General features: G+C 61.4%; 5 protein-coding genes across 5 annotated transcripts; 4 read left to right on the top strand and 1 right to left on the bottom strand.

Annotated features, from left to right (window-relative positions):
- The first annotated feature begins 1,730 nt into the window (after positions 1-1,730).
- SPBC1773.12 (putative transcriptional regulatory protein) lies at positions 1,731-5,645 on the top strand. The gene is made up of 9 exons (XM_062768673.1): positions 1,731-2,192; positions 2,257-2,281; positions 2,342-2,394; positions 2,448-2,514; positions 2,572-2,602; positions 2,659-2,773; positions 2,826-4,113; positions 4,172-4,369; positions 4,563-5,645. Exons 1-9 carry the CDS (start codon positions 1,772-1,774, stop codon positions 5,311-5,313), a joined length of 2,949 nt encoding a protein of 982 aa, XP_062624657.1. The 5' UTR covers positions 1,731-1,771; the 3' UTR covers positions 5,314-5,645.
- Positions 5,646-6,960: 1,315 nt separating this feature from the next.
- On the top strand, positions 6,961-9,723 carry rco-1 (Transcriptional repressor rco-1). Its single transcript, XM_062768672.1, has 6 exons — positions 6,961-7,342; positions 7,729-7,900; positions 7,955-8,036; positions 8,092-8,279; positions 8,338-8,786; positions 8,895-9,723. The coding sequence occupies exons 1-6, from the start codon at positions 7,319-7,321 to the stop codon at positions 9,639-9,641; spliced, it is 1,662 nt and encodes a 553-aa protein (XP_062624656.1). The 5' UTR covers positions 6,961-7,318; the 3' UTR covers positions 9,642-9,723.
- Positions 9,724-10,562: 839 nt separating this feature from the next.
- On the bottom strand, positions 10,563-11,345 carry LOC62_02G002167 (uncharacterized protein; the record flags this gene model as incomplete). The annotated part of the gene is made up of 1 exon (XM_062768671.1): positions 10,563-11,345. The coding sequence occupies one exon, from the start codon at positions 11,343-11,345 to the stop codon at positions 10,563-10,565; it is 783 nt and encodes a 260-aa protein (XP_062624655.1).
- A 2,277-nt stretch (positions 11,346-13,622) lies between these two features.
- LOC62_02G002166 (uncharacterized protein) lies at positions 13,623-14,950 on the top strand (the record flags this gene model as incomplete). The annotated part of the gene is made up of 2 exons (XM_062768670.1): positions 13,623-14,084; positions 14,132-14,950. 2 exons carry the CDS (start codon positions 13,623-13,625, stop codon positions 14,948-14,950), a joined length of 1,281 nt encoding a protein of 426 aa, XP_062624654.1.
- A 1,387-nt stretch (positions 14,951-16,337) lies between these two features.
- Positions 16,338-21,263, top strand: BNI4. Its single transcript, XM_062768669.1, has 5 exons — positions 16,338-17,438; positions 17,738-17,846; positions 17,971-20,106; positions 20,157-20,606; positions 20,649-21,263. The coding sequence occupies exons 3-5, from the start codon at positions 17,982-17,984 to the stop codon at positions 20,753-20,755; spliced, it is 2,682 nt and encodes an 893-aa protein (XP_062624653.1). The 5' UTR covers positions 16,338-17,438; positions 17,738-17,846; positions 17,971-17,981; the 3' UTR covers positions 20,756-21,263.
- The last annotated feature ends 627 nt before the right edge of the window (positions 21,264-21,890 follow it).

The following is a 21,890-nucleotide window of genomic DNA, read 5'->3' as shown; positions in this document are numbered from 1 at the left end:
GCCAATCTCGCCGGCATGTCGAGAGAGATCGTGCCGAACAACACGGAGGTCCCGGTCAAGGCGGCGTCTTGCGGACTAAAAGGACAAAAAAGTCGTCACTCGCGAGCTCTGCAGGTACGGGAGGTGGTCGGGCCCAGTGGGTCCGAGTATACAGGAACCTACCTGTGTGGAATCAATCTCGTGGGAGCTGCTGCTGGCAGCTCAGAGGAGAGGTGGTGGGTGGGTCAGTGCCTTTGTGGTGCGTCTCGGGGGTAAACGCAAACGCTGCAAGGCATATGCTTGGCATCAGGGACGCGGCCATGTTAGGCTCACGAGACACTCACCCCTGGTGAACGCTCCACAAAATGTCGACGGTATGTGGCCTGGGAATCCGACCCCACAGATTGCCCAAGTCGCAAGCAATCCACGCACTTTAACCCTATCGTGAGGGGGGGAGGAGGAGCGGAGGGGGAACAAGGCAGGCGAAGGACGGGGGGAAGGCGACTATGCGTAAGCTTGTGTCAATAGGAACCCCTGACCCACTGGACCCTGGTTTCCCCTGAGGCATGGGTGAGGCAAGGGGGTTGCTTCTGTCCTAGTGCCTCTGCAACGACGAGAATAGTCTTGACCAACTCTGAGTCAGATGTCTTGTCTCTTGAGCGAGCCGGCAGCCCAGCGCAGCTCACAAGACGTCTCTCGGGGATAAGTTGTCCAGCTAGGCATTAGGATCCGGGCATGGGCCTAAACGACGCAAGCAATCCTTGTTGTAAGTCAGGTGGTGTAGTCCGAGGTCGGCCCCACTACAAGCTGCATTGCCTTTGCATTGCCTCTCGGCCTGGATGCACAGCCGGCCGCATAGCCATCAGCCCCATCCCGTGCATCAAGATTAACCTTGTCAACTTTCGACCTTCCCCCCTGCCCGCAGCTGTGTTTGAGCGTGGGTGTGCCGCCACTTATCACGTTTGAGATTGCACTGCTTGCGTGTGTGTTTGTAGCGAGACAGCTTATGCAGTCTTGGACCGATCCATGGGCTGCCCAGTCGAAGCAAGCTGTCGAGTTAATCGACCAGCTACGCTCGCCCAGAGGCGAGTCATGTCAGGGCAGCATTAACGTAAAACTGGCGTACGTGCTCGACCTGACCCCAACTGGCGTCACTCTGCAATCTGTAGGTTTCAGCCAAGCAGCCAGAGAGTCAAAGAGTATGTGGGTCAGTACCTGGTTGTGCAAGTGCGTCCCTTTTCCGTACGAGTGCGTCGTTTGGGGGCGGTTGTAGGTGCATGCCGTAAAGGCGAGAAGAGTGTGAAGTCTCGGCAGGCAGACGGACGCGAAGGGGGGTTGGTTGGGTTCGGCTTGCAACGCAGGCAACCCGACACAAGAGTGGGTCTGGCACTCGACAGGGAGGAACGAGGGAATAAGCCGACCGATGGAGGTCGAGGTGCAGCGCAGCGGCGCGAGCCAAGCCAGCAACAGCGCAACAGCCAGCCCACACGAGCTGCCCAGACGCGTAGCACGCAAGTACGTAGCCAACACCCGGACACATGGCCTGGCTAGTCTGGCTCACTGGCGTCTAAAGCTCCGACATGGTGCCGACGTCTCTGCCGACCGACCATGGCCGCTGGCTGGCTGCTGGCTGGCTGCTGGCTGGCTGGCTGGCTGGCGCCTCCTTGCCCTCGCTCGCCTCCTCCGCCTCTGTCCCCCTGGCCTCTCCCCGACTCCATCTTCCGACATTTACCACCACCTCTTATATCACACTCGCCTGCGGCCCCCCCACCCGGCCTCTCCCATCTCTTCCATGAGGAATCCTGATCCCCTCGGCACCTCGGACGGTGCCGACTTGACCAGCATAGGAGGGGATCATCACCTCTCGTGGATACAACACAACAATCACTTGCCATTGTCCACCCCACTCCCACCCACACCACCCCAGCATCAGCAGCCCCTAGGGCTACCCCTGCCCCTGCCCCTACCACCACCACTGCTACCACCACCACAACAACCTCCACCACGCTCACTAGAATCGTCACTGCAACATCCATCGCACGACCCACCACCGACAGGGCACGCGCCCTCGCCACCTTGTCTGGCCGTCGCTTCATCCCAACCGGGGACCGTCGCCGATACTCTTCTTGCTTCTCCAGAGCTCCTAGTCCTCATGAACGGCCAACCTCCTACTCCACCCACTGCAAATTCCGCAATGGCCGACTCTATGCACGGTCAGTTGAAAAGGCCTCACCCCGGTCACCAAAACCCAACGTGTTGGAACTGACACCCAAACAGACTCTTCGAGCTCGGCCACCTCCGAGTGAGCTTGATCCCCAACCCTTGCCGCCGCCAAGCCATATGACACTGACACCCAAAGCAGCGCCGAGGCAAGGTCAAGGCCAGATCCCATCAGGCAGCCATCGGACAAGGATCGTGAGTCACTAAAACATGCAGCTAGTCAACCGTGGCTGATGACCCGCTCCCAGTACCGACCACTGCTCCCAAGAAGGTCGATGTGTCGCACTTTCCTCACTATGGTCTCAAGAGAGGCATGTAAGTCGGCCGCCGCTCTCGTACGACCGCTCGTTCGGCGCTCACTGTCTCCTCCAGGGCATGCACGTTCTGTCGCCGCCGCAAGCTGGTGAGGTTTTTGCCCCTCCGTCCGCCCCCCCCCCCCTTTCGCTGACTCGACCAAAGCGCTGCTCTGGCGACCGACCAACATGCTCCAACTGTATCAAGTACACAAAGGTGTGCGAGTACGGGCCGCCAGTCAAGGAGCCCAAGCCAAATTCCCGCCAAAACTCGCAGCAAAGTGAGCGAGCGCGTTGATCCTGACGCAACAGCATGCTGACGCTAATCCGCAGGCTCGTCCTCTGTACCTCGTTACTCGATACCAGGACCTGACGTCCTCATGCCCTCCCAGGTCTTGCCCATCCAGCAACACGGGCCATCGGGCCTACCGTCTCAATCCGGAGTGTACAACGCCCAGGCCGTGCCTCAGCAGTACAACTATCTCATGCCTACAGCCACCCAAAATGACGGCTTGGGAATCGCGGGAATGGCCGGCGCCGGGTTCCAGCCCTCCATGTTCCAACAGCAGTCACAATACGTGCCCATGATGTCCACGCCGGGAATGATGCCGTTCGGGACCACTGGCGCCTCTTTTACTGGTGCCCAGGGTTGGCTAGGTGGCGAAGGCATCGTCCAGACGCAGCCTTTCGACGCAAGCCCTCACTTCCACCAGGGTGTCCTCACTTCCGAGCCCTTTGACATGGCGCAGGGAAGCTTGTCTGCCCAGCAGCAGCAGCAACAGCTCCCAAACTCGGCGAGCCTCTCGCAGCTTCCTTCCGACACGTCCACGCCCGAGCAGGCCATCACTAGCCAGTCAACAGACTCCTCGACTCATGGCGGCGGCACCACTGGCTCAAAGGTTTCGAGCCTGTATCGTCATAACGCCAGCCTGCACTATGTCTCGGATATTCAATCGGTCGAGGGCCTGACGGAACGCCTAGGCGAGTTCCTATTCAGTCCCAACGCCAGCGCCATCAGCGAGGAGGAGGCCATCAAGCGTCGAAAGCAATCTTCGGGTCACTCGTCCAAGGACATGCCAGTAACGCCCGGAAGCGTGTCACGGCTACGAACGGAATATGACGGTCTACAAGATGTGACGCGGACGGTGCTTCTCGACTGCTTCCTCGAGCACGCCACTCTGTTCTTCGAGATGAGCATCCCGCGCTTCAGGTACCGCATGACCTTCTCGGACCGCAGACGACCAAACTTGGCCCTCCTCAACGCCATGTACCTATGGGCCACGCGCATCTCCAACAGCCCGCAGATGGTCAACATGGAGAAGTACTTCTTCGAGCAAGCGTGCAAAGCCCTCGACTCGTCCACGTCGAGTGTTGACCGCCTCATTGACTCGGTCAGGGCGGCGATGCTGCTGGCGGCGTACTCTCACTCGTCCGGACGGCATCATGAAGGATGGTGCCTCGCGGGTTTGGCCACCCGCCTCGTCCTTTCGTGTGGGCTGCACCGCATCCCTTCGTGCGTACATCGGCCGGAGCAACCCAAGAACCCCTTCCTCCGGAACCGATTCTTCCTGTTGCCACCGCCGGATGACGCTGTCGAGCTTGGCGAGCGGATCCACGCTTTGTGAGTCGAATGTGGCGCCACGATCACAAACACTGGGGCGGTGCTGACTGTTTACCAGCTGGGCTGTGTTTGCCATTGACCGCTGTGGTGCCCTGGCCACTGGCTACTCTGCCGGCATCCGCGACGAGGACATCACGACTCCGTTTGGCAGGCATCTGGCAGACATCGCCTCTGGGATGGTGACGGAACGTGACGATGTCACTGTACGTGACCTCTACAAGGGCACTGCTTCTGGCGCCGAGAACGACACGCATTAGTGAGTTGTTGCGCAAGGTTCTTGGGAGGTTCGCAGGTCGCAGTTCCTGTTGCGCGCGAGTTTGCTCTGTGCTTGTGGGCACATTGCCACGAGGGTCACGCATTATCTCGCTGCGGAAGCAAGGAGGAAGCCGTGATCCACCTCTCCAACCACCTCGCTTCTTGCGCCCCGCGGCCTCTGGCTAACCAAGCAGCACCAAATGGGTCAAATGCGTCGCCATCCTCGAGCGCTCTGCCAAGCTTGTGTTCCTCGAGCCGGAAGAGGACTCGCCCTACGCCCTCGCCTGGAACCAGTACTCGCTCACGGTACATCGCGACCCCGGCCAGTCCCAGCCGCCCGAGTATCTCAACCAGCCAAAGTACCGCAACCCGCGCCACTACCGCGAGTGCTTGCTGGCGGTTGAGCAGCTCGTCGGCCAGATTGGCGAGGAGGGTGTCTTCCCCGTCTACCGCAAGCTTCACGCCGAGCAGGACGGCATGGAGCAACCAAACATACCTTCGAACATTGTCATGCTCCACCACTTGATCACTGCAGTCCACATGGTTCTGCACGACATCAACTCGTTGGGCGTGGAAAACACCGAGGCTCTACGAGCGGCGCGCAAGAGCGTGCAGCTCTTCAGAACTCTCCCAAAACTTCCATTTACGGACGTTGACGCCTTTGTCGTGCTCGTCTGGAGCATGATCTCCAAGGTTCTCATCAAAGAGGTCCACCGGCTCAGCCTCGCCGGGGACCACGAAGGCGCGCGTAGCGTCGGACTAGAAGCGGACACTGTGGTTGAAGAAATCAACCGAATCGGCGAGACAATGTACCTCGCACGCACGCAAGCTCGAGCCATCGAAGAGCTCAAGAATGCGGCGTTTGCGGCCGGCAACAAGGATGCCAACAACCCACCACTCGCCATGCCCCAGCTCGAGAGCTTCATGTTCCCCCAACACATGTGATGCTCGACAAGCTGGCGGTACACCGAACATTTAAGACTCGAGCCCCGCGCAATCTGATCTCTCACGACGTGACACGGCTTGATGCCACAACGGACAATTTATTCTCAATCGGCATTTGTATAGAAGGAGGAGAGGGGGGCGGAGACGCGAACGAGGATGACGGAGGGGCAGCAGGGACGGAACGAGCACATCCATGGCCATGACAACTGCGCCACACATATATATCTCATCGCCAGCGGTCCCCTACGGGGTAACGGGCCGCTAGTAGCCATATTGCATCCCATCCACAGACGGCCTCGCGCATATAGCCAATGCCATTGTGTTCATCATGTCTAGGTTGTGGCTGTGTGGGTCGCACTGGCCCCGGATCTGGCGGCGGCTTGGATGCCAATCGCCAATCGAACAGATCTCTGCGTGCGCGCGCGTGAAGACGGCCCGAGGCGGGTACATGTCGAACTTTGACTAGCCAGTTATTGCCCAGATTCCAGGTGCGCATTGTTTGGCGGGGCTGTGGGTGACGCCTCGCTCGACCCGAGCTCGTGCCACTTGCACCACGATGACTATGAGGATCTGTGCCCAGGCACGATCCAGCCAGTCGCGTCGGCGGCGCAGCGGGCGGGCGTACACGGCGCAGTAGCAAGCACCACAACAGGCGACAGCAACAGCAACAGCAACAGCACAGACGGTCCAGTCCAGTCGACTGGACGACGCTCGGCTCTGCGGCGCGGGTGGGCGCTTGCGCTCAGACACCTTCGCACAACGCACACGCACACGCAGTCCATTGTCCCCAACAACAACACAACCCCACCAACCCCACCGTGCGGCGCGCGCCGCGTCAATGCGCCGCACGTGCCGCTCTGCCCGAGCTCGCGAGCTCCGCGATTTGCATCTGCATCAGCTCGGATGCAACAGTGACACTGTCGTGCATCATTCAACAAGGCATGGATCGCCACATGCTGCGGCGCGGGAGTGACTAAGTGACAACATGCGATGACACATGTTTTGCTTGTTGCTCGTCGCTCGCTGGCCAGGAACGGCAAAGACGTTTGGTCGTCGCGCGCTGCATCATCGGAGCATCGGGCGATCGATCGGCAAGATTGGGGAATGTCGCGCATGGGCGGGCGCAGGGCCAAGTTAGTCTAGCGGATGGCGGCTTATACGGCCGTCCTGCTTTAACTCGGAGACTTTTTTTGGTGGTGTTGTTTACAACGTTGGTGGGCGAGGCTAATACGCGGCAATTAGAAAACTGACGACGGGGTGTATTCGGCGTGTTAGTGTTGTTGTGCTGACTTGTTCTTTTCCAGCAAATGCATCCTTGCCAGGGCGCATTTTCCACCAGGAACAGGTCCAACCTGGGCCTTTTGGCCCCCCCACCGCCCGGCGACCCCCCTCTGCTTGCCCCTCGGCTCGTGCACCCCGGCGCACCCCACGGCGTCGCGGCGGCGCCTCGGCGGCGGCACGACAGCGGCACGGCGCACGGCGCACGACGCACGGCGGCATACTCACCTGGCTGGCTGGCTGGCTGGCTGGCTCGTCCTGGCTGGCACTTGACTCACTATACTCACCATAGTGACCCACCCCACCTGCCCTGCCTGCTCGACACGCATCTCCTCCTCGATCCCACCAACGACCTCAATCTCGCCGTTTACAACCCCTCCCACCCTCACTCACTCTCGACATCCATCCATCCACTCGTCACTCTCTTCCATCTCGCATCCATCCACCCCGATCCCACAGTCTCAAAACCTCACTTGTCTAACCCACACCAAGCAAGCACAACCAAGCGCAAGCACGCCCCGAATCCCGGACCCCCTTCCTCTCCCTTCATCCTCGACGACGCACAGAGCCCGGAACAATCGGCCTGCCCGCACGCGCATAGCGACCAACCAACCCCCACTTCTTTCAACTCTTTCGCGCCTCGGCCCCCCAACCCAGTCACCCTCTTTTTCAAAGGCGTACAGTCGAGCAAGCACTCACTTGACACCGATTGTTCGAAACAGCTCCCATGCAGCCCGCTGGTATTTACAACGTGAGTCTGTCGGTCTCGCGTCGGCCCCCCCACCCCACCACCCACAGACCTGGTTGCTGTCCTCGTGCCTGCCGCCTCTGTGCTTCCGAGGCGGTGGGTGGTGCGTGGTGTGTGCTCGGCCTCGTCGCCCATGGTGCATTCTCTCGAGGCCTCCCCCCCCCCTCCACATTCCCCGCGACCTTGGATAACATTAAGCTGACCTTTGTCTTTTCTTTCACTCGCACTAATTTCCCACCATCGGCCTCGACTCGTGTTCGGTCACCTATCCATCGCAACCGCAACTCGATCCTCAATACTCTGGTCAAATGCCTGTGTCTCCGTCTCTGCTCTCTGGCCCTCCACGCCCCCGCGTCGGTCATCCAAACGTCCTTTCGTCGACCTCGCAGCACCACCGCCTGCCTCCCGCGGCTGCGCCGTCGGCGGCCCCGCTGTCTGCCGTCCCTCCCGCGTCGATCGCTCGACTGGGAGAGTTCTTTGACTTGATCAAGGCCGAGTTTGAGACGGTTGCCCAGGATGGCGGCAACTGGAAGGTGCAGAGGGACGAATACGAGGCAAAGAGTGAGTCTTGTCCCGACCCCGAGCGCGTTGGCCGTGCGCGACTAACCCAGGTAGTCTCGCAGCAGATCAACGAGCTCGGCATGATTCGTCAGTCACTATACGAGCTTGAGGCGACCCACGCCAAGGTCCGACAAGAGTAAGTCTGACTGTTTCTGGACATTGGTGGGTGGATGCTAACGCTTGGGGCGCAGATACGAGGCCGAGATTGCCCGTTTGCGTCGTGAGCTCGAGAACCGAGGCCCGCCTGGCAACGGACCAGCGCCCACCTCTCCCCCTCACCTCCCTCCTGCCAGCGGACCAGAGGGCAACGAGCGCGGATCAGGATATCCATCTGCCCAGCTTCCCGGCCCTCCGCTTAACGGCGCAGACGCCAGCGCCTGTAAGTCGTATCTTTCTCAGTGCCCATCGCAAGTCAATCCACTAACACGGCGACGTAGCTCGCTCCCCTTACCCCCCTGCTTCCATTCCTCGACCTCTCTCGACTACCGTCGACCGCAAAGAGTCGCGATCCGTCACCCCCACGCGGAGTCCTCCCACGCTCCTCTCAGACCTTGACCCGGACAACGTATCGCGCGAGTTGAAGAAGGAGGGCTCGGATTGGTTTGCCATCTGGTCGTCGCATTCAAAGAAGCAGCTCGATGTGTCGCTGGTCCACTCCCTTGTCCACGACACGGTCGTTTGCTGCGTCAAGTTCTCCAACGACGGCAAGTACCTTGCCACCGGCTGCAACCGCACCGCTCAGATCTACGATACCAAGACTGGCGCAAAGATCTGCGTCCTCTTGGATGAGTCGGCGACGAGGACGGGCGACCTTTACATTCGCAGCATCTGCTTCAGCCCAGACGGCAAGTACCTCGCCACGGGTGCCGAGGACAGGCAAATCAGGGTGAGTAAAGTGTCCAACAAGAGCGCGGCGAGCAGCATTTGGCGTGGCGGTCACTAGGCTGCGCGTTCGTGTGGCATCGTCGTTTCAACAACTTACTAACACCGCCAGATCTGGGACATCAAGCAGCAGCGCATTCGCCATCTGCTCCAGGGTCACATGCAGGAGATCTACTCGCTCGACTTTAGCCGCGACGGACGCTTCCTTGTGTCGGGCTCCGGCGACAAGTCGGCCCGTGTCTGGGACATTGAGAAGGGCGTGTGTGTGTTTGACCTCCGCATCGAGGACTTCATCCACAACGAGCACGGCCCCATCGACGCCGGCATCACCTCGGTCGCTCTGTCTCCCGACGGCAAGCTCGTTGCCGCTGGATCTCTCGACACGATGGTTCGCGTGTGGAACGTCCAGACTGGCCAGCAGGTCGAGCGCCTCAAGGGCCACAAGGACTCTGTGTACAGTGTTGCGTTCTCGCCCGATGGCAAGTGCCTGGTTTCCGGCTCGCTCGACCGCACCCTCCGTGTCTGGGACCTTACCCAGACGAAGCGCGCACTGGACGGCAACGGACCCAGCTCCAAGGATGCGGCCGAAAAGGGTGGCTTTGGAAGCTGCGCGTCTACGCTCAACGGCCACAAGGACTATGTTCTCTCGGTCGCCATCTCGCCAGACGGACGCTGGGTGGTTTCGGGCTCCAAGGACCGCTCGATCCAGTTCTGGGACATCCACTCTGGTCAGGCTCAGTTCATGCTGCAGGGTCACAAGAACTCTGTCATTTCCATCGACCTTGCTCGCTCGGGCGGATTGCTGGCCTCTGGCTCTGGTGACTGCCACGCGAGGATCTGGAGTTATGGCCCCCCGTAGAAGCGTTAATGTTGTGTTCTGAATCTTTATAGTGCGCGAGTCTGTGCACGCCTGTAGCGGTGCCGTAGAGTTGGGATGCAGCATGTGTCTCTGTAACCGTGATTATGTGCAACAGTGCTCCTCATCTTATTCCCATCCAACGACTGCATGTTTCTTTTTACAAGGGCCCTTGAAGGGGGCGAGGCCGGACTGATTTCCTCGGTGAGGGCCCGTAAGGTGGGCGAGGCCGTCGTCGTTGCTGGTGATGGCCGGTCAAGGCTGGCGAGGCCTGGAAGTTTGATGAGTGAGGGCCCGTGAGGTGGGCGAGGCCGTCGTCGTTTTGCGGTGATGGCCGGTCGAAGGCTGGCGAGGCCTGGCAGTTTTCTCTTGAGGGCCCGTGCGGTGGGCGATGCCTGGACGTGTTTTGTGGCGGCGAGGGCGGCAAGGCGACGCGGGGCAAGGTGGGGCGGGAGGGCGTCGAGGAAGAGGGGGGGTGGCGGACGGCGAGGTCGCCACGAGACGCGGGGCAGGCGGGGCGGGAGGGCGTCGAGGAAGAGGAGGGGGGGTGGCGGACGGCGAGGTCGCCACGAGACGCGGGGCAGGCGGGGCGGGAGGGCGTCGAGGAAGAGGGGGGTGTGCGTGTGGCACAGAGGTTGATGTGGCATCGTGCATGGCCACCGAGGGTCGTGAATCCGGGAGCATCGTTACTTGGACATGGGTTTTATGTTATCAATTGTTTTTGCTCACACGAGCGCCGCTGTGGGTGTCAGTCTTATGGCGTGGCAAGGGGTCGAGATGTTACTCACGGATGGCACCCGTCAAGGGGGTTATACAGATTTTTTTTGTGTTTTGAGGTTAAGGTGAGCTGATTTTCTTCGGGGGCCAGCTCTGAATCCCCCGGGGGTATAGGGTTTGTTGGGGTGGGGGTTGGGGGTGAGGCGCTCAGTAGAGCTCCTCGCTCGCCGCGAGGGCCGCCGCGATGTGAGGGGGGAGGATGGTGTCGACCTCCTTCTGGGTGACCTTGGCACCGTCGAATGCGACGGCAATAAAGCCGGCGTCAGTGTCAAAGGCAAACGGGTCGACTGCACGGTTGGTGCCCTCCTTGCCGAGGGACACCTTGAGGACGGCGCCGAGCATAACCGCGGAGTGGAGGGGCTCGGGGCCGCGCTGGCGTTCCTCGAAGGAACGCGCAGGCCGAGCAGAGCAGGCAAGGAGCAGCTCGCGAGGGCCAGCGGGTGGCGAGGCGCGGGTAATGCCGCCGGACGAGAGCGCGGCGACGGTTGCCATCGGCTGGAGGCGCGTGCCACCGACAAAGAAGGTGGGCGAGTCGGTCGGGGAGGCAGGAGGCGATGCGCCAGAGGGAAGAGGGGACGCCGATGAGACGCGCGCGCGACGAGACGAGGCTGCCCAGTGGCGAGATGAGATGGCCGAGCTGCGACACGACCGGATGACCGAGCTGTGACGCGTCGAGCCAGTCCAGCGCCGACGGGACGAGCTGGACGACCGGCGACGCGGCGAGGTCCGTGGCGAAGACGACCGGGAGGAGACGGGTGGCGTGAGGGCAAGAACGACGGCTGCGACGTAGTCGAAGCCCACAATGGTCTCGATGAAATCAAACAACGGCTGGCCGGTGAAGATCTGCTCGTCGAGCGACAGGACGAGGGCAGCTCGGGCGAGGTCGAGAAGGGCGTAGATGAGCCCAGCAAAGACGACGACGGCAAACATGTTGAAACAGCTTGTTGTTGGGCTAGGTCACTACGTGGGTTGACAAGGGTGATGTGAGGCGTAGGAGGGTGATATGGGTAACAGGAAGTGGTGTGGTGGTATGAACAGGAAGAGTTGGGGGGAGGGGTGTTTTTGTGAACGGCCGGCAGTGACCCCTCTCTCAGCGACTCTCACTTACAGCCAGCACCCAAACCTCACACCCAGCTGACGGCAAGTATGTGGCACCGCTGCCTTGGAGCTTGCGCCTGACCAGCTCTGGACGAGTGTCTCCTCGGTGACCCTGTCGAGCCACAAGCTAGTCGCTGCTGCCCCTGTGGCAATTGTTCCAGGTGCCTTGTCACGCGGTGCCACCTGGCATCGCCATGTGAAGTATTCAGGTGGGCTGCCGGCGTGCAGGCTGCAGAGCAGTCAACGTCAGGGGTAGCGTCGCGTCGTGCCGTGGGCTATCGCGTCACCGAGGGCGGTGGGCCGGTAAGCATGACACTGGTGGTGATCTCGCAGCTGGGCAGCGCGTCGGAAGCAGTCGGGACTTGTTGGTGGTGGTGATGGTGGTGGTGGGTCGAGCTGTGTTGTCGGTCGAATGTATGCTCTGCGTGCAGCCATAAAAATCAGCTGCGTGCAGATTGCATACCTCGGGTCTGATACGTTGGACACAGAACGGCGCAGGATGGATTGCAGACTGCAGACGGCGGGCGACAGGCGGCAGGCTACTTGGCCAGTCGACAACCAGACGGCGGCGGATTCAGGGTCAAACGCGGCGGCGCAGTCTTCAGACTCTGTCTCCTCTGCGACTCCCACTGCTGGCCAACGAGCAACACGAGTCCCCCTCCAAAAATGGTCAAGCGAGAGTATGACAGGTACGCTAGCGCGGTGCGAGGCGACTGAATGGCGCTGCATCCGCGACACAGGCACACCTCGACCACATCCACCACCAACACGCTCCGGCATTGCCAGCTCTCCTCCTCCTCCTCCCGTACCGGCAAACCCGGCACTCTCTATGCAACTCGCACGTCTCCTTCCAATCAATTTAGTAACGCGAGGCAGTGCGGAACGAGGGGCTCGCACCCAGGTGGGCATGCACGACCAGACGAGTGCGAGCTTCGCCGAGGCCGAGGGCTGACCCATCGCTCGGAACGCTGGCGCTGACTACTCCACCACTTCAGACCGCCGCAGACCGTCGCAGTCAGCACCTCGGCCGTTTTCGAATTGTAATTCGTGATGCTCAGAGGGGTCTGCATCGCGTGCATGGGTCGAGGTGAGTGCATCCCACGTCGGTGCAGTGCAGGCGGACCGACAAGTCGCCACTCAGAGGCGCCGCTGACCAGCTCAGGACGCCAGCTCTGTGGCCCCTCGTCTACGGCCCGCAGCGACAACTAGGTACATGCAGGCACGTTCCCACCCCCTTGGCCCCGCTGTTATTGAGACAAACAAGCAACGCCTCCCCCTTGCTGGTGCGAGGCGAGCACATGCTGGGATGCGGCGCGGAACAGGAGTGCTGCGCACAGCTTCGGGTTCGCATCACGCGTCTGTTCTAGAACCCCGGACCCACATGACGCGCTTAAGGTTTGGTCCTGAATTAATTGTATGGAAATCCGGGGGTAGAGGCACGGAGCTGACGCCAATCACCCAGCTGCGTCGCGTTGACATTGCAAGCAACCAGGCGCCATACAAACTGGCCCAGCACACACCGTGCATCAACACCTCGGCCCAACAAAAATTGTACGCAAGTAGCGCATAGAGTCTATGTACACTGCTTGCTAATGTGTGGAGTCGCCGTGCAGCGATGCATGGTCGAGATGGCAAACTGCGTGAGAGTCGGCGGCGTCGATTCAGGGACCACGTTTGGCGCCAGGGTTGACGCGCTGCTGCTGCTCGACCGCCGCCGCCGCCGTTGTCGCCGTTGCTACTGCTGCAGGAGCAGCTGCAGCTGCAGTGCTACTAGCACCAGATCCAGGGCAGGTACGACACCTCAGACAGCGTTACATCGTGGGTCTGTCGGAGTAGACGGAGACGAGGGATCCGACCATCACGAATGGTACAGCTCGCGAGGAGCAGGGCGGGGCTGTCGTTCGCCCAAGGTCATGTGCAGGACCAGGAGGCAGGGGTGTGGCGGAGGGGGGGGGGGGGGGGGGGTCGCAGGAGAAAGAGACAAGCCCCCAAGCTGCCTGGCAGAGCCCACAGCCAGTGGCAACACCCAGCGTCCGTCCCCACCCACCATAAGAACTCACTTACCCAAACAACTTCATCCTCTTCATCACTACTTTTACAACAGCAACCATGGCTACCTTCTTTCGTCGCCTCGCTATCATCGTCGGCGAGCGCCTCGGCCCTGCCGCGCCTCTCCCTCCTCGTCTCAACGCGAACCGCCTGTCCTCGGCGGCAGTAGTTGAGATCAAGGCCCGCGCGGTCGCCTACGAGGCCCTCGCCACCCCCTCGCTCTCCTCCTCGACCACGTCTCTCGCTTCCTCAGGACGCCCAGCAACCCCGGACCGGGTCTCGGTGACCACTGTTGAGGTTGCGGGTGGCATGGTCCCCCACCCCGCCTACACTGTTCTTTCCCCCGTCGTCGTCAACGGCGGCGTGGAGTACCACCTCCTTCCGGCCCCAGCCGCCACCACCACCATCTTGCAGGAGCTTGCCCTTGCCCCTTTCACCAAGCCCCACCCCCGTACCCTCCCCAAGAAGGTCGCGCGCGCGGCCAAGCTCATCGCCCGCGTCAAGGCTATCAAAAGCCGCCCGGTAAGTCATCCCTCCACCCCCCGCGAGCCACACGCTGACCACCCCAGCGCACCCCCACGGAGCCCACCACCCGCCCCACCGGCCTCTATGTCAAGAACCACCCCAACGAGGACCACCGTGTCCAGGCCTCCATCGCCGGCCCAAAGGCGACAGTCAACTCGAACATGCACCAGGTGCCCCCCACCTCGGCTTCATTCCTCGCGCGCACCCCCGACCCGCGCGTCTTTATCGGCCACGTCACTGGTAGCGACCCGGAGAGCGTGTACGTGCGATACAATGGAGCAAACGTCGACCGCATCGAGTCGATGAAGAGGGATGGCGTTGTTCTCGAGCAAGACCCACTTCTGGACAGCCAGTTTCCTCTTCTCGGCGAGGGACACGCCTCAAGCGACCGATTCGCTAACGCGGTCGGACGCCTGTCTCTTGTCGAGGCCGCTGCCGAGAATGCACGTCTCCTCCGCGACACCGCCAACGTCACTGCATCGACCTGGGCTGGCCCGGCCGATTGCAAGACGCTGCTGCACAACCAGCTCGACAACTACACGGCGACCAAGATTGCGTCGCTCTACGCCGAGATCGACCGAGCCCAGTCAGTTGTCAGCGGCATCATCTCGGCCTACAACGTCCTTGACAGCTCGTTCGGCGCTTCGAAGCTGGCTGAGGCTACCCGCACGGCTTCCGCCACTATCCGCTCCATCCCCAACTTCAACTCGTTCGTCGCATCAATCTCGGGCGACCCATACACAGTCGGCGGTCTAGAGTTCGCGGTAACGTGCCCTCGCAAGGAGGCCCTGTACTACCCAACGACCCACTGCATCTTCAAGAACACAGTGGTTCAGGGCTCCTGGGAGGAAGTAATGGGGTGATAGCATAGCCAGGACTCGTATCATAAAGCTTTATAATTTTCGGATGGACAGATCGTTTCGGTAAACTGTGCCACTCGAGCACCTCGCGGTCGCCTTGTTTGCCTCATGACCTCAGGGACACTCACGTGGAGTTCATAGAGACAGAGCTTACTGCCACGACCATGCGACGGCATTGGCCCTGGGCCAGGGCTGGCAAGTTTGGGCGGCGCGGCGCCAAAATCGCCGTGCAGCCCAGCGGCCCAGAGGACAGAGGACAGTCTGGCCAGCCAGGTGCCAGGTTGCAGGTTGTGCGGGGAGGCGCGTGGGGTGGGACCTGGCCGGCCTGGCTGGCTCTGTTCTTACCAGCGGACGACGAGCCATTCCGGGCAACTGGCTGTAACGAGGTGCTCGGTGTGTTGGATTCTCACACTGTCGTTCCCACCTCGACCTCGGAGCGTGGGTGGTCATGGGGTCGCGGCGTCGGCGGCGCCGAGGGGGGGCGGGTGGGGGTGAGTGACCTTTGCATGTGCATAGTGACATGGTGCATCCAGCCATGTATGTTTGCTATGCACACGACTGCCTGTATGCTTTGGGTGGGCTCGCTCAATTGATGCACGACGCTCGCTTGCCTTTGGGTGTGTGTGTGTATGCTTGTTGCTTGCTTGCCTTGGTTGGGGTGGCGCGCGCGCGTGCAAGAGCAGAGGCGTGGGCGAGCCGGGGGACCCGAGCCGGACCGGAAAAAAGGCCCCCAGTGGGATCGACGTTGGCGCGCGACGTCCCTGGCTGAACTTGCTGGGCAGGCAGGTGGGGGAGGCAAGGGAGGGCAGGCAGCAAGGGGGGCTGGGTTGGTTGGTGGGCACGAGATACAAGCTCTGCTGCCAGAGCCAACCTTGTATGCTGCTGCTCGAGCTGGGAGCGGCCTCGCGAGCGCGCGCGTCTGATTGTCGTCGTCTCGTGTTGTTATGCATTGTGTAAGCTCTCTCTCTGTTCGTTGCACAACATCCAACCCCAACCCCCCGTTCATCTCTTAATTGACTGGTGAGTCGCCTTGGTCATGTGTTTGGTCCCGCCGCTCTGCCGAGGAATCTTGAGGCCTTGGCCGTGTGACGCCGCCTGTTTGCTCTCTCGGCGTGCCGCCGCAAGTCGCGTGGAGACGGCACAGCGCGGTGGGTGGGCGGGCGCCGCGGCTCGTGGCCGGTATCCTGCTGGTCGCCGAGTGGTACGCCGTGGCGTGCGGCATGCGGCACGCAGCACGCAGCAAGCATGCAGAGGCATCCTCCTCCCGTGTGGGTTGTGCTGCGCACCGCGCTCCATTGTCCGCAGCTGCCTCGGACACTTGAAAACGAAACACGCGGCGTATCATTCCTCGTCCCTCTGTCGTGTGCAGGCAGCAGGCAGCAACAGCAACAGTGTCCACAGCTATCCTTGCCCTCCCCACACATACCTCCCACACGCCGGCAGCGCACCTCGGTAACGTACGCCGCCGCCGCCGTTACCCCAGATTGCTGGCGTGTTGTTGAACTGCGCCGCGCCGTTGGCCCGCTGCGGTTGCTCAAGCTTGCTCTCGCCCACCTCGGCGTAGCACCCTCCCACCTCCCACCCCCGCGTTTCCCGCCATGGCTTAGGCTTTGGCTCTTTTTCAACCTACCGATCTATCGCACCACCCCAGTTCGCGCCGCGCCGCGCAGTGCTACTACTACTACTAGGCTTGCCCGTAGCAGCACAAGCTAACCACCTTGTCCTCGAATCGGCACACACCACACTACACACGCACACACGCACACACGCACAGCAGAAGCCAAAGAAAAGCAACATTGTCCCGTTCTGATTGTATCCAAGGCTCCCTTTGAATCGTCCCCGTCTGTCCGTGACCGGCAAGCTCTCTCTCTCCTAGTGGGCAAACGTGAAACTCGACCCGTCCGTCCGCCCTCGCACACACACACCACCAACCAACCACCAAGGCACCACCGCACTGCACCGCACGCACGCGCGCACTTGCACAACCCACACCGTGTGCACACAGACTCACGCACACACACCAACCCATCACCCATACCACAAAGGACAACCAACACCACCAAAGCAAACAAGAGCCAGAGCCCCGAGCCTCGCGAGCCAGCCGACACGCCGACGCCTCTTCCCCCCTTCCGCCCTCCGCTGCTGCCGCCGCCGCCGCTGCCATCGCCCGTCGCCCGCCGCTTCTGCTCAGACGTCTGCGACGTCGCCCCTGGCAACTCCCTCCCTCCCACTACACCCTAGCAACTCGCACCACCAAATACACGGCGCCGCCGCCGCTCCCTCCCCTCCCTAACCCACACCCACCACCCACACGCACCCCCCTACACCCTATTCCCGTGCGATCCCCAGCTGCTCCACATTCTCAACGCACACCTTTCAACGCCGTCGCAAGCTCCATTCGCTCGACCTGTACTTCTCTCCTTTTCTCGGCGCAAGACGCTCGTTGTAACATAATCCGCAACCTTGCAAACCCGCGCGCTGCTTCCACGTTGTGAGTCAATCTTGTTCCGTTCCCTCAATTCATCAACCTTGTTCCCGTCCCACCCACACTGCCTGCCCACACATTCCACACCGACACTGCCGTCCGTCTCTCCCCCTCGGTCACTCTGTCTGCGTGTCGACAGACGCGTCGACGACACCGACAAGGACGATCACGCCCTCTCCAAGGCGCTAGGCTCCACCATCGCGCCTTGCACCTTCCCTCCCCAACCTCCATCTCGCCACCGCTTCTCGCATAACACGTCATCACCCTCTTCTCTCCGCAGCAGCACGGGCTGACTCGTTCGATAGAGAGTTACTGCTCTAGCTCGGCTCCTCACAGACGGAACCCACGCTCCTTCAAAGACAACGGCTCGCAAACCAGCGCGACTGTTGGTCCGACTTCAAAAGCGTCTCTGATGTAAGTGGCCCCATCTGATCGACCTCTCGAGGGTCAATCGACCGCCGCGTCCCTCCCCGCCCGCTTCATGTCCATGCGACCTCTCTCCCACGCGCACGTCCGGCTGATACTGACTGACATGCAGCAGAACACAGCATGGCAACCCTCATGCAACCCTCACCTGCGGCCCATCGTGACCACGCCGCGTCGTTTGATCGTTCTCGTCCGTCATCGGCTCCTTTTGCCAGCTCGAGCTTTGATCGCGCCCCTTCACCTGCCGGCCCGCCCGTACGGTCGCGAACTGGCTCGAATAATTCTGCGTCGCCCGCTCCTTCCCCTGTGACCCCTGCGCCTTCAGGCTATCCTCAACAGCAGCAGCAGCAGCAACAGTACGCCGCAACAAGCTACTTCCCGCCATCAGGTCCTCACTATCCTGTCGTTCAACCTGCCTGGCCAAACACTCCAGTACCGGCAACGTCCTTCTACGCTCCTCCTTTCAACCCCTACCCCAACGGCGCCGCACCTTCGCCAGTCTATCAGCAGCCCGACTTTTCAGCTTGGGCGCACGTTTACTCACAAATGGTAGCTGGCGGTCACATGCCGGGCCCAGGCCATATGCCCCAGCAACAAGCCGCACAGCACCCCCAAGACCTCGATGACTACTCGGCAGCCAGTGATCCGCCCCGGAGGCGAACCACTTCGGGCCCAGCAAGCCCTCGCGCGGGCATGACCGGCCTAAGCGCCTCGCAGTCGAGCGCGCCACCGAAGGGCCTTCAGCCTGCCCAAGGATTTCACCCATACAAGCGCGGGCCTTCACACCGCCCTTCACCCTCCTCCGAGTCTGGCATGTCGCGCTCAACATCCCAGCCCTCCGTGTCGCTGAGCGACTACGCAAAGGGCGGCCCAGCATCTTCCTCGGTGGATGAGCATCGCCGAACCACCTCGGATGCGTCTGGAACCGACCTCGTGCCACCACCCAAGTTACGCGACCGCCAGTACTCGTCATCGAGTGACAGGAGCTCCCGCGATGGCCGCGGCGATGGCGCAAAGTCACCGCCCTCTTCGCAGCCCCGTACCTCGTCCCCAAGCGTGACATCCCCACCCAACATCTCGAGGCCGCCGTCGACATCTTCTTCCTCCAAAGGCGCAGTCCAGGGGGCCAGCGCGGCTGCACCTGCCAGCGCTTTACCCAGCAGATCGCCCCTGTCCAAGTCGGGGCCTCTCCCCGAGCTGCCTACGAGCTCGAGCAACACAAAAGGCCGCGCCAGGAATGACCCCAGTCCTCCTCAGTCGTCGTCGTCGCGCTCAAAGGGCTCGGCGCCTCCGTCGTTGTCCCGTTCGCTTGCTCCGGTCAACGTCAATGTCCCTCAAGACTTTGCTCCTCCATCGGCTCCGTTCGCCAATGTACAAGCCATGGGTAGCGATGTCAGTCTGGCGGAGACTGAGCGGACCACGCAGACCACGGCTTCCAAGGCGCCCAAGAGAGGCCTCTTCCGCATGAAGAACAAGTCGACCGACAACATCTCATTGTCATCCACCGTCTCCTCGGCGAGCATGATGATCCGTAAGATGGGTTCCCTCGGCAAGCTTGCGCGACGGAACAGTCTCATGGGCATCTCGAAGATCTTCAAGGACAAGCCCAAAGATGAGGACGCCCCCATTCCTGAGAAGCAAGCCTCTATTCTTAGCTTTAAGAAGAAGAGCGGCAAGAAGGCAACAGCGGCGCCTGCAGAAATCAGCAGGGCGCACGCGGAACTCGACCGCGTTTCCGAGGAGGACGACCGCGTGCTATCTGGTCTCTCTCCAGCTGCTCAGCTTGCCCGCCAACACACCCAGCGCTCTCGCCGTGAGGCTGAGCGCAAGGTTGCCGAGTCTAAGCCTGCAGACAGAAAGGCGGCTGCCGAGTCGAACAAGAAGGCGTCCACGACCGAGTTTGGTGGACCCAGCGGCGAACCAACCTGGGACATCAACACGGCTGCTCGCCCCGGCCAGCCTCAACAAAAGGCGGCCGACATGGACACGCCCGCGCCATCGGCGTCCATTTCGTCGCCCAACGGCACCTCGGTTGTGCGTGTCCTACCTCACTCGCCAACGGTTGTCCACGCCTTTGCCGTCAACGGCCAAGAGTACGACAGCGACGACACTTCCGAAGGCGAAGCTGTCGACGACGTTACATCGCGCATGTTGAACGCTTCTCTCGACGAGGACGATGACTTCCAGCCCCTCTGGGCGAGACCGCACATTGACCGTTACGCCCAGCCCAAGAAGGGCATCCTGAGGAGTGAGTGTGTGGCTGTGCACAAACTGATCTCCTTGCTGACCATTCCGCAGCTGTTGTCTCCAACGAGCACCTCGAGTTGGCGGCTAGCCGCCCGACGCCCCCTGCGGTTGAGCCGACACGTGCGCCAGCTGCCCGTGCCAACCCCAGCCTCCTCCCTTCGCTGCCAGCACCTACACCGGAGCGCATCGATGGTGTGGCACATGCGGCCCACACGGCCGACCGCCCCGAGGCCGCGTACGACCCGCTGTCCCCCGACTTCTCGCCATTCGACTCTACTCCTATCCAGCTCGACCTGCGCCCTTCCATCTTCACGCAGCCGGCGCTTAACACTTCTGCGCCGAACCTCTCTCTGGCTGGTGGCGGCCCAGTGCCACCTCCTCAGACGAGGTCGATGACAGCGCCTGCTCGTCGCCGCCTCGTCTGGGCACCCGAGTGTGCGGTTTACAGCACATACGATGCCGGAACTTATGACCGTCGTTCCGAGCCAGCCACCTGCAATCGTAAGCGTTTAGACTCGTAAGCATGACGCTGACTGTTTCCAGGTCTGACGCCTGAACTGGCCATGTCGATCAAGCAGGAGCTGAACGCCTTCAAGCTCGAGATGCCGGTCCACCCTTCGTCGAGGGTTTACACGCACTACTTTGCATGATCGATCCCACCTGCATTGCACACTAGCATCTGTCTCAATTAACCCCAAAGCATTTGGGTCACATACGACCCGCCGTTGTCCGACACTCAAGTTGGACCACTTCAACAATACACCACATCTTGTTCCAAATGTGTGCGGCCCCCGTCCCTTGATCTCATCACTGTCGCCGCGCGACAGCGTCCTCTCTCGCCTCTCTTATCGCCTGTGAAAATATGTCCCCTGCTTCGCCGCATTACCTCCAACCCCGTTTTGTGCTTTTCAATGTTCAACCTGTTTTATAGCTAGAGTCGTGTTCGACATCTCGCCCCGTCCGCCCTAGTGCCGCCGCCGGCCACGGCGACGCCCCGCCCGAGGTGCCGCCGCCATCCTGACAACAAACAACTGCCGCTTTCGATCGGCCCGACTCGACGTGGCCGAGCAAGTCGCGCATGCGTGGACAACCCTGTCTGTCCCCCCACTCGAAACTCCGTCTGTGCACTCTGTAGACCTGTGTAGTGCTCTTGCGGGTGTGTGATCTCGTGTCGCCATGGACGATTGGAGATGCATGTGTGGCTTGTGTAAGGTCGAGGGTGCTGGCTGGGATTGTGGGTTTGCGGCGGTGATGGTCGGCCGCCACGGTGGCGCCGGAGGTCGGTCGTTCGAGGGTGGCCGAGAGGGTGGACGCGACTGGGCAGCACTGGCTGCACCCAAAGATTGCGAGGCGTTTGCATTGATTATGACGACGCAGAATGGCGCGCCAGGAACGAGAAGAACACAGGGATCAAAGGGAGGGGGGGCACTGCTTGTTCTGACGACAGCCAAACGGGGGTGGGGCAAGAAAGAGTTGCATCACGCGGGGCTCAAGACCTGGGCCACATCTCTCCCTGTACACAACTGCGGGCTGGGCTGGGGGAGGCGTCTTTGTCGGGAGCTGGCTGCGGTGAAGCGGCCGACAGGCCATGTACCTTGCTGCAGGAATAACGAGGATGCGAGGGTCTATCGCCGCGGTAAGTAAGCTGCTCTTGCGACTTTTTTGCCCCGAACCGAGAGTCCAAAGTTGGTACCTGGCTCAGGTGGTGGTCAGGTCACGCCCTCGCCTCCCTTGGTTCTGCTGCCAGCAGGCCAGCATTGCTCCGAGGGCCGGGGGATGCGTGCT

Source organism: Vanrija pseudolonga, chromosome 2 (genome assembly GCF_020906515.1).
Source record: "Vanrija pseudolonga chromosome 2, complete sequence".
Taxonomy (NCBI): domain Eukaryota; kingdom Fungi; phylum Basidiomycota; class Tremellomycetes; order Trichosporonales; family Trichosporonaceae; genus Vanrija; species Vanrija pseudolonga.
This window is presented reverse-complemented; position numbering and strand designations above follow the sequence as displayed.